The 12,161-nt window shown below is 38.4% G+C and overlaps 1 protein-coding gene across 1 annotated transcript in view; it reads right to left on the bottom strand.

Annotated features, from left to right (window-relative positions):
* The window catches only part of DPYD (dihydropyrimidine dehydrogenase), a 342,395-nt gene that overhangs the window by 59,410 nt on the left and 270,824 nt on the right, over positions 1–12,161 (bottom strand). Inside the window, exon 19 of the mRNA XM_059854310.1 lies at positions 5,455–5,597. Within this exon, the coding sequence (XP_059710293.1) occupies positions 5,455–5,597 (143 nt within the window). The remainder of the gene's footprint in view (positions 1–5,454; positions 5,598–12,161) is intronic.

The raw sequence follows: 12,161 nt of genomic DNA on the forward strand, positions 1-12,161 counted from the left end.
GCCTGATCTAATCCTCACTTAACTAAAGTATCAGAGTCTTCACTGACTTCAACAGACACTGACACAAACTAAAAAGAAGAGTAATGAAGTGCATGGAGAACCAGATCTCTACTCTGCAGTTCTGTAGCCATAAAAAATTATAGAGTTCCTTACAGGGTTTCACATTTGCACAAATATAATAAAAATACTGTCTCATAGATCAAGTCCCATGATTTTGTGATGGAAAAGCCTGTTTATTCACACACAAAGGGCCATCCTGCTGCTATAAAAAATCTCTCAGCTAAATGCTTCAGTAAAAAGGCTGCTGAAGAAAAAACAATAATCAAATTGTCCTGAATCCCTTGAGACTTTTGTTCCAAAGAGGCAGCAACAAGAAGGCTTGTTGAAAATAATAAAAATCCACAAGCAGTCTCACAAAAACCACTGTGTTTCATGTTGGAAGGACAGTTTATCTTACAGAGGCAAAACTCATCACTAATGCTTTCCTGACATGGCCAGTCCCACTTCCAGAATGGTTTTGCTCTTCCTCAGATCCCCGAGGTTCCACCCCCCCAAGTGGTGCTGGGCAGGAGGGAAGGGCACGGGGCAGATCCAGCTCATGGCAGCTCTGCCTGTGGTGGGGGCACACCCCCCCTTCTTCCTCTGCCTGAGAGATGAGGAGGAGCACGGGACGAGTCCTGGAGGCAGCAGGTGCACATGGGCTGGACACAACACGGTGAGGACAAGAGCACAGCACCCACAGGAACAGCACTGCCGGGCACTGCAGCCCAGCCAGGATGAGAGGGGGATGAGGAAGTGTGAAGGTGGATCCAAAAAAGGGCTCAGGGCAAAGCCACAGACTGTCCCACTGAGAAGCAGCATTCCATGGGTGGATTTTAATTTTTTTTTTTTTTTAATTTTTTAAATAATTGCTGGATTTTAAATCATTGCTTACAGACATCCATGTCTGCAACAGAGGACACGAGTGAACTCCATACTTTTTGAGGAAAGACATTTATTTGAAAAAAAAATCCATATTCTTTACATGAAAATGACCAATATTCCAGGTGAACAAAGTATTCCATACCAGAATATAATGCTGAAAGGTTCTACCATGAAGCAAGTGTACTTTGGACAGTACCCCTTTGTTCTACCTCTTTTTTTTGGTTACATCTGCTAGAAATAATGACTACAGAATCTCTTTCAACAAAAGGTCATTTATGTCAATGGACAGAACACAGAGGATCAGATCACCTGCTGTAATTGCAAATTAATGCTCTACTGCTAATGCATTAACTACACAATATTGATCTACAATTGAATCATACAGGCTACTGTGAAGTGATTTTTACTTTAATATTTTTCTGCTTTTATTGCTTTTTCTATAATGCATTTTCTCTTTCCGCTGGAATTTTCTATAATTGTTTCCCATTTTAATTTCCTGCAGCAAGATGACTTTAAAAAATGTATGTCTCTTTCAAAACCTTGCAAATATCTAACAAACCATCAGTGTGACATGGTAAATCACATACATGTTGCAAAACATGCAAAAAAAAAATTGATATACGTCTAATTTTGATAAACTGGGGCTTTAAAAAAAAAGCTTACTTAAATTACAAATAAAATACCTCAGCCTCACTGGAAAATTGTAATAATGACATGTATTACAGAAAGGTGCTTTCTAGATATTTCTGGAGCTCCTGATATATAATGAATGCAGAATTATCTCCATATTAAAATTGGTTTTTTTAAATTTTCATGCCTGTACTGAAAAGGGGTTGGTAGATTCAGGTATGTTAAAAAACTATGGTGCTATGGAATCAGCTAAAGAATGGCTGAAATGATTCAGCATCTTTAAGGAGAAATTAAAAAACAAATGAGGTCTTTTTGCAAGTGTTTCTGAAGTCCATAAAGGGGAAGAATGCCCTGTTGAATTGCTGTCTAAAATCTTCAGCCCGGCTATTACTGACTACAATAACCTAGTTTGTTTTCCATGCCTGCTGCAAAATTCCTTACATCCAAACCTATTTGTGAACAACAACAAGGTGTTGTTCTCCATCTTCTAAAGGAAGGGATAAGATGTATTTTGATTACTGAAACTCTCTCCCCACACCATTTCCTAATATACCTGCTTAATACCACTTGAGGTGGTTATGGCATACAGAAATATATGGCTTACCACCTGACTCCTGACTTGCATTCCTGTGTATGATGACTTTGCAAATGGAAAATAAATCCCTGTGTTCTAAAAACCAAAGCAATTGGAAAAAATAATGGAGAACTGATTGCAGGTGAAATATCTGAAGAGGAAAACCTGATCTTGCTTTTAATGGAAAAACATTTATTATTCATAAACCTTTCCTCTAACTGATATGCTACATTGCAATTAAATCAACTCACACAAAGCCTCCTTATTCTCCTAGGCCATGAACGTCCCACTGCCATGGCAGAGAAGACACAGGACTTGTTGGGACACAAGGAAGGGAAGCCCAGTGGCCAAGCAAGTGCTGCTGTCCCAGGCTCTTGAGCTGGGCTCCATGGATAGATGAGTACAGCCTGAGCTACTCTGCAGTATGGGGCCATGTGGAATGCCAGATGATCTGGCAGCCCCTACCCTTCTCAAGAACTGCTGGGTAACAAGGTGGTAAGAGCAGTGACACAGCCCAGTTTTAAGCCTCCTGTGCCTCTTTGGCACAGCTGAGCACAGAGGTCTCTCCATCACTGCCAAAGCCCAGGCTGCCTGCTTCCTGCCTCTGGATCACTCATAAGGCATCCTGGTGGCTTTGGAAATGAGAAGTCAGATCACAAAATGTACAGTGGTCTGTCAGTCTGAGTGTCTCTTCAGAACCAGCTCCAACAGCATCCAAAGCTGTTGATACTTTAGATAAGGCTATCACACACATACAGAATTCCCCCAGTACAGTTCCAGCTTCTACCTGCTTAACTCAGTGACTTGCTCTGCAGTGAATCTTAAATACTGAATCATTCAGTAGATCACTTTATTTGATGTTATCTACAAATTCTGTACTCACTCTGTATGTCAGTACTGAGAAAGCAGGAGTGAATGTCAAAGCTGTAGGCAACAGAGGTTGGGGCTGCTGAAGGAGCAAGTTGGGCATTTGATACCAAGGACATGTGTGAGACTGGGATTCAGGGAAAAGAATATTAGGTGGCTCTTTTTATGACCTTGTTTAGAAGGAAAACAATGGAAATGATCCTCATAATCCCAATTAGGGTCCAAAGGTGACCTGGGAAGATGAGGCTGTCTTTTTATATTACATTGTATCTCATCTGAGAAGCAAATACATTTCAGTCCAGTCCCAGTAAGTGCATTTCTTTAACAACTTTCTATAGAGATTACTCATTTCCTTCTTCCTTCCATCTGTCCTTCCCATCGTGAGGGAAAGACTTATGGCCTGTATTCACAATCTAGCATCAAACTTACTAGAGGCTTATTTAAAAATGGATGCAATTGAACTAGTTCAGATCCTTACCTAAACAGCCACTTTAGAATCTATTTATCTGAGATTAGTTTAAACTAATTCCTACTTTAGTGAAACAGAAATAAACCAACCAAAGTGAGGATACTTTTGCCCCAAAGGAGTTTAAAATCAGTTCTAGAGATGACTTAAGTTAAACTGGTGAAACCTAAGGACAAAATAAGACTTTTTTCAGCATCTCTGGGAAAAAAATTGTTGAAAAGAGAAATTGTTCTGTACAGGGCAAAAGATCTGTATAGATCCAAGTCATTTGTGGAAGCCAGTTTCAGAGAATTTGATTACTACTAAAAAGAAAACAATAATTAATGTCTTGTAAATCAAATAGTCTTTTTCTCAAGCACTGACTGGGATGTCTGCATAAAATTATATTTCAGAATTTCAATTACCATTGGGACAAACCAACAGGAAAAGAAAAAATAAAAACCAGCAACACAATCTATACAAAATAGAAGTGCAAAAGGGACATTAAACCCCTTGATTTTTAGTCATCCAGAAACAGATACAGCAGACATAGAACAGAAAATCATTTCATTCTGTGTAATTCAGATCATGTAACATTGCTGCAGACGAAGCCATCAAAAGTGCAGCTCTATTAGCAATAACAAATTAAATGCATCTAGAGCACTAAAAACAATTCTTGCCAATCCTAATTTTTTTTTGTAGACAAATGCTGCCCTGCAATTTGCACCATTACTTAATATTTATATGGAAGAAGCTCTCAGACAATTGTGTACAAAAGGCCAATCTCTTATCTGCCCATGAAAAAGAAAAGTTGGAATCACTTTAATACAACCGAAAAAAAAAAAAGAGGAAATAGTGTTAATAAATCCAAGGAACATAGCAAGTCTATAAAAAAGGAATAGCCTTCTGCTTCAGCTCCCAGAGATGCTAACTTTGATGTGCTTTAAAAAAACCAACCAAACCAAAACATTGAGCTGGCTTTTTTTTTTTTTTTTTGTGAAACAGCAAACAAATGACGAATCACAGCAGTCACTGTAGCTGTGTAAAAAGGATGGTCACACTGAATCTAATTTCAATGTCAAAGTGAATTGTGGGAATGAAACCACTCTAGTCATCCCATGGAGTGACACAAAGCTGATATTCACAGGATCCACAGCTGCTGTTGTCTATGGTGGGACCCACAGATAAAGGGGATGAACACCTACCAGAATGTAACAATATACAATGGAACAATGGAACATAAAGACCACCTGCTCCTCAGCCAGTCTAACATGTATGCTGCCATGGTGCCCTGACATGCCTGGCAGAGAGGTAAGGGGCTGATTTTCGGCCAATTTCCTGGTGCCTGTAATACGAGGCCACCAAGGCTTCCTTCCATGACAGGGACTAACCAACCATGCCAGTGTGGCCAGCAGCTCAAACCAACCCTCAGGCAATGCAAACGGCCTGGCTGCTGAATGCAGCTGACACCTCAGTCCAGTGCAACACCAGCACCTCAGCAGTGGGTGCAGCGCTACACCTCCTGTTCCAATGAGCATCCCTAAGGGACTCAGATGCCTCATAAACAAAAGTTACTTTGAAGTGGTTCCCTGTGCGACCAAGGTAGTACTCTTTGGAAGCCCTCTCACCTTGAGAAGGCTCTTTGCAGAAAAGAAAAACTGAGAATACAGGAAGAACAGATAGGTCAAGCTAAACTCTGTGTCAACCTTGGACACACAGTTGGAAGAGAGATGTTTAAATTTTAAATCATTTAAGCCAGAGATAATAAGTACCAACAAACTCATGGTTAGCCTTTTCCCAGATTGGTATTGGAACACCCAAAGTTCTCTTCTGGCAACTCCTCCTCCACCTCCATGTGAAAGGAATGTTTCTTAGCAAGTAGCATGAAGTGAAAAACATGAAAATTCTTTTCAATGGTAGAAACTCTGCACTATGTGAATGTTTGAAAGGAAGACACATTACGATCTCAATCACAGTTCCCTGAACGTTAACATTTTAAAGAAAGAAGCGGTACCTGTAGGACAGAAGCCCCACTGTGCAGAAACTGGAGCCCAGTCTCAGCAGAATCGATGCCTCCAGTTGCCAAGATGGGAAATCCTGGGAGAGCACGGGCGATGGCGGACACTGCACGGAGGGCGATGGGCCGGATAGCATTTCCTGCAGAAAACCAGGACACTGGGTTAGCAACATCCAACTGGCCCTGGTGGAATGTGCACATCCCTCATGCTACAGCCACATCACGAACTAACATCTAATTCTGAGGTGCAGAGGTTATATTCATTTATAAACTGACACCAAGTGGGTTGCAAGTGGTATCAACACTTGTACAGCAATTTATGCATGTGGCTGGAATACAGAAGATGGCAGAAACATTTGGATAAACAATGCAAAGCTAGCTTGACCATTTTTGCTGATACTCAGAACAAAGACTAACAATGTCTGCGACAGAAAGCAATACTTTACCATACAGTATGCTGTAGATAAAGAGATTTATGTTTCTACATAAAGAATCGGGTTGATTTTTTGAACCTAAATGCTGTCCAACTAAAAGCAAACACCTCATTTATTTATGTTCAACTAAAAATTGTTTAAAAGTGCCATTTCGCTGCACTTGACATTTAATATTTTATTTGTTTCCCCTTCTGCAGGTCTGTAAATTAAAAAAAAATTGTTAAATACACCACCTCTAACAATTAATATGATGGTCAAATTCTCAAAAGAATAAAGTATATTCAAAACTGGAGCTCATATTTAAAATGGTACATAGAGGTTGAATCAAACAACCCCCTGCTATATTTAGAGGATTATGATTAAACTCTTAATACACTGTGTCTGCAATGCATGTGTTTTGACTACATCCTACTGATGGTATGCAAGTATTAAAAATATGCCTACAGATGCCACTCATTAAATGATGGACAGCATAGATAGATGACACTTCCAGTAATTTTTTAGGCCAGCTGGGATTTTTCTAGATAACCCCCACATGATTAAAATTTCTTCTTAATTTAGAGAAGCTTTAGGATAATTTGATGGCATCATTGGGCAACAATAGTGTAAGAGAGGACACATCACTCCCAGAGGACCTGTAGCTGTGGCTGTCAGGCAGTTTTTTCCCCCTCAGTACTGCATGAGGTAACAACAACTAAACTTTATGCACATGAAAGGGACAGCCTAACCCAAGATGCACTACTGATATGTTTTGAGGAAAACTAGAGCCTGATAGATAAAAATGTGAAATCTCACCAAAACTGCTTTAAAGAATCTAAGATCCCAACAGAACAGATCACAGGAAGGATCTGGAGTTGAGCAGGAACTTTCCCTAGGACACTAGGGACTATTTCCCATTGTTTGGCCTGGATTATTGTAATGTGTTTGAAAGGAACAGAGCAATTCTTTAAAACAGGATGACTGCTAAGTGTCCAAAGAGCTAATATTATGACATAATTCATGGTTCAGTCTTAGAGATAGGCTTGAGGGGGAAAAAAAATGGAGGCCATGCTGTTTGCTCTGACAGATATACAAATCAAGTCCTTTGGAAGGTGTACAGGCCACAACATACACTACACAGCCAAAACCACTGAAAGCAATCTCATCAAAAACAGTAGTTCAGGAAATTTTTCAAATATTCAGATTTTCAAGTTGAAGCTAGAAGTAAGTATCAGACTTGCTACATTGCTTTCAGGCTAACACAGCTCCAGAATCTCACTGTGATGAGGTAGCTGTTTTTTAGAAAGGTGAATGAATAGAGACACTTGTAACTCTGAAATCCGGTGGCTACAGGGAAATTTCTTTCCAATCTGCTTTGAAGCGTGAAGGTTTATATACTTCTAACCCCAATATAGCTCTTAAAGAGTTTGCTTTCAATGGGTTTTAAAGGCTTGTAGACCCTTGGCCTTAAAGATATGTGGTAGCAAAGAGTTCCACAAGAATATATTTTCAGAATATAATTAGCCCACTTCTCACTTAAATGACTGTCTCTGTACAGTGGTCAGTTCAGGAAAAGGACCAAATGACAGCTTATTTAAGGTTTCAGCACAATAGGTAATCAGAAAGGCTTTCATTCAGCCCAAAGAAATCAAGCACATGATTCAATGAAGTCCAGCAGAATTAGCAATGCGACTTAGAATTTATTATGGAACATAGGTATGTCTTAGTACTAGTTGAATTTGATATTCATAATATGAGTTATTACTTACATTTGGTGATTAGTAAATTAGTGACAAATTGGTATGATTGCAAAAGTATTCCATTCATTTATAATTCACCCAAATGAATTTAAAAACATTTCAGAAGTGCTTCTGATGAGAGTAAATAAATGGATGTAATGACAATCAGAGGGTTCACTAAGGTCTCACCATTTATCCCAGCTTTTTTTTTATTAGTCTACTCATATGGAACAAGCACAACATAAGCTGAAGCTGTTCTCCCTTACATTTTTTCATCAACAGTTCAGAAGCTTCCCCCTCTGTAACAAAAGCTGCTGGGCTGGAATACAATGTGATTTGCTTGTGATAGAGAGCCAACTGCCTAATGAAATGGTGAAACAACCCACTAGATTAAAGAAAAAAAAACAAAAACAATGCAAACAATAGAAACAATAGTAATGCCAAGCTATTAAAAAAGAAGGCAAATCTAAAAAAAAAAAAAAAAAAGGAAATGAACACTCAATTTGACTAACAATCTCTATTTTCCTGCATAGGAAGGTAATAAATTCCATTATAGAGATTTGTGGAGAAGGAGTTTTTAAAAGGTTGAAATAAAGGAGATTTAACACCAACTTTTAAAAGATCTGTAAGTAGTAGTGGGAATTTGCAGAACGTTTTCTGATAAATCCAATGGTATTTAAGAAGCTGAGATCCAAATCCAGCATGCATTTGAAAGACAGCTCACATACTAAAAGATAAGCATCTACCACATACTTTGACACGTTGGGATCTGTAATTCCACTAGTTAAGCACCCGTAGCTGAGGAAACTGCTGATATGGTACTCTCCTGACAGAAGTGCTACAGCTGCTACCAGATGCTAGATGTGGCTATCATTTACCTTGCTGTAAAATAATGAGATTTAATAAACAAAGTCCATTTATCAAGACCTCAGGCAGGCGAGTGAGATATAAAAATGAAAGACAGAAAAAATACCTCATGGAGATGACATGCTACTCTATGTTGAAAGCTAATCTTTCAGGTTTCATTAATTATGGAACAAATATTTGCTATTATGGAAAGACAAACAATGAAATAATTTTAAGATGTGAAAGTCCCTGACCTTTTTCTTGCCTTTAAACAAAGAGCTCTGGCATTCTCTATAATTTTATTTTATTTTATAATAAAGAAGACTTTTTAGACTACCAGTGAAGGAAATCCAATAGTGAAAACATAACATGAAGGAGAAACTGAAGATACATCAAGCAAATGTCTCTCCCTCATCAGCACAGGCAGGCAGAGCTGCTCCTGTCCACTGAGGATAGCAGGCTGATGACAAACTGATGAAAGATAATATACCTGCTTATTTGTTTTTTTTTCCTTAGGAAGTTAAACACCCTTTACTAATGCCAGAAGACATATGTTTTATTATGACTTCATAAATACTAGGAGTCCTGAGAGGACTTGATCCTGTCAAACACCAAAAATGTTCACTAGATTGAGACTTGAGAGCCAAACTTTCTTCAAGAAGCCTGGGGTTAAGTTTCAAGCAACCCAGTAGCTTTGGGAATTCCTAGTAGAAACAATTCAGATCTTCTGGTTCCAGTGATCTACCAAAAGGAGAAAAATAATCTCAGTCTTGAATACTGGGCTACATTCTCACTTGCAATATATTGGACCAATTTAATAGTTCAAAGTTTTCAACACATATATGAGGTAGCTCTAATGAGGCCTTTAAGTAAAGATGATCCCATCTTTCCATTAAAACACAGCCAACAGAGTCAATTCAAACTGGTACTACTGAGACTGAATCTTGAAACAGTCTCAGTGGTCTTTATCAAACTCTCTATGAACATGAGAAACAAATTTTAAAGCAAAGCAAACTCTCATATCTTTGGATAGTATATCAACCCAAACCAAATATTTGTTTCTATGGTTACTAGAAGGAATAAAAATGAATTTGGGTCAATTCTCCCCTCTCTGTACATATTCAAGTAAAATTATTTTTTAATTTGCATTCTATTATATTAAAAATTTGAGATGTAAACCACTAAGCCTGAATATTACAAAGAAGCAGCAGCTGATACAAAAATTTTTACTAGTAAGTCACCCCTAAAGTCTGTGCTTCTAAAAGATGTAAGCCCCCAAATCTAAGCAACATCACCTTTCCTCCCTCTGTAGACACCCTCTTGGAAGAAAACTGACATTATGTCTCAGACTGTTAAAATTAATCATGCTAATGAAAAAAGAACCCAATGACAGCAAATAATAACCATCCAGTGGTTAAACTTGGATGAAAAGCATTATACAAGGAAAATGGTCTGGAAAAGTTCAGGCATCGTAGATATCAATCCAATGCCTCGGAAAGTTAGTAGGTAAGAAAGTTTGGAGCTGGGGAAAAAAGCCCAGAAGACATAATTCTTTGTTAAGACATTTTCTGCATAGTGTATATGCTGCCTAATACTGGCAATCAAAGTACTTTACATAATCTGTATTTGCAAATAGTCCAGGGAAACTTGCAGGTTGCACACAAACCGTTTGCCTCACATTCCTTCCGACTGCAATTACTCTGCTCGCTCTTTCTTTCTGCCACCTGTAGGTGGCCACCATAAGCTACACTTATCAAATAACTCATTAGCAGGGTTTTCAATACTGTCATATCCAGATAATTAGCAATTTATTTAAATAACCAATTTCTGTGGAAATAATTGCCATGGAATGCCCTGAACCTACTTTTTATAAACTATAATAAAAGTGTTAAGATAATCCCTGACATTTGCAAATGCCATTAGTTCACCTTTCCTTTTGATAGTGCTATGGCATTATGTTTAAACAATTACCTGATAACGCGGCAGTTTAATGAAACACTGTAGCAGACACATCCTTCAAAATGACCAGAGAATGCATTTATATGCAGAAGAAAACCCAGTGAACAGACGTGTTTAGAGAGAAAGACTATCCACAGTTGTTATGAGATCTGCAAATGGGACACACAACATTCAGCACGCTAAAAAATACAGGAAGCTCCCAGGAAGCAAGAGCAGGATGGACCTTGCCACAGCTTAAATGTTGCACAGCCCAGCACTTCTGAAGATCCAGAGATGACTTTCTCACTGCTCCCTATCTGTTTCTCTGCCTGGTCAGTCCTTCAGTCCATTATTACTCATTAACAGCCATCTGCCAAAATCACTAACAATTATGTTCTATTTACTCAGGCTCTGGTTATTTCCAACTGAAAATTTTAGTTATCCAGGTACCAATGGAGAATTCAAGAGACTAGTCCTTTTATGGAATCTCTCTACATGAGTCAGCCTACACCATCAAACTAATGGCAACTTAATGTTTTGTGCTGTTCAAAAGTTGTGATGGGTAATGCACCAACTCTACCAAATCAATGACAAAGGTCCTGCTGACCACAGAGAAGTCAGGACTTTGTCACAAGACTTTAGAATAAAGTTAATGATTTTGCAGATTGGAAAGAACTTTTATCTAACTCTGCTATAGCAGGCTCTTGATACCATATCAACCGACAGGATTTTTGTCAGCATATCATGACTACCTTGATACACTGATAGTGTGTCAATACTTCTTCTGATAACTACTGACCATTCCTCTTAATTTCAAAGCTTACATCAGATGTGATTCTGCTTCTGATACATACAGAACTGAACCCAACCTCTGAATGGAAAAAAAGAGGCAGTAATTCTGCTTCATATTTCCTTTAAAAAAAAAATTGTACTCAAATAGAAAAAAAAAACCCTTGAACTTCAATAATCACAGAGAAAAATCAGTGTCCTTTTTAGGATTTAATTTTACAATTTTTTAATTAACACAAATGATTATTTATGCTCTTTCAGCTGAAAATTCATAAAATCACCAGAGTTCTCATTCAATAAATGTTTAGTACTCATCAGAGAATTCTCTCAATTAAAAAAAAGGCTAGAATCAGAGAAAGAGAGAGGAAAAAAATTAAATTTTTCTTATCTGTAAATATTATTTATCCATGGAGACCTGAGGGAATTTTCACTCATATCACACTTCAATAAGAAAAAACCAAGAGGACAGATACAAATTGTTTTGTGAATGCTGCAAGAAGTGGTTAAACATTTCCTAACAAAGCCATTCTCTCACTGAAAACTACAGATTCACAAAAAGTCAATACTTCTGGTCGTCAGCATGAAACCTAGCAAAGCATTTTCTGTTGCAATTCATCACGTGTTCATTATTTAATTTCACTCATGGTCTTTACTTTGGTTTGACTTGGAGCTGGAAATTGTCTGACAAAATGCTTTCCATGTTCTTTGGGTGGCTCAGGAAGCCCTGTCTTTGCCTTGACTTCCTTGCTCTTGCTGCCCAGCCCGAGTCAGCTGCTCCAGTGTGGTGGGGCTGGTGCTGCTGCTGGAGGTCTGGCACCTCCTGCACTGCGACCCTCCCCTGGCCAGGGACAAACCCTGCCTGCTACCCAGAGACTGCCAGTGCTAATCGATAAAACAAATAAGGATACAACAACAATGAAAAGGTAATAAAATAGTGCTAGAAGCCAGGGTAAGCTCCTGACACAATACAGGAAAAGGA

Source organism: Haemorhous mexicanus, chromosome 9 (assembly GCF_027477595.1).
Source record: "Haemorhous mexicanus isolate bHaeMex1 chromosome 9, bHaeMex1.pri, whole genome shotgun sequence".
In the NCBI taxonomy this organism is placed as follows: domain Eukaryota; kingdom Metazoa; phylum Chordata; class Aves; order Passeriformes; family Fringillidae; genus Haemorhous; species Haemorhous mexicanus.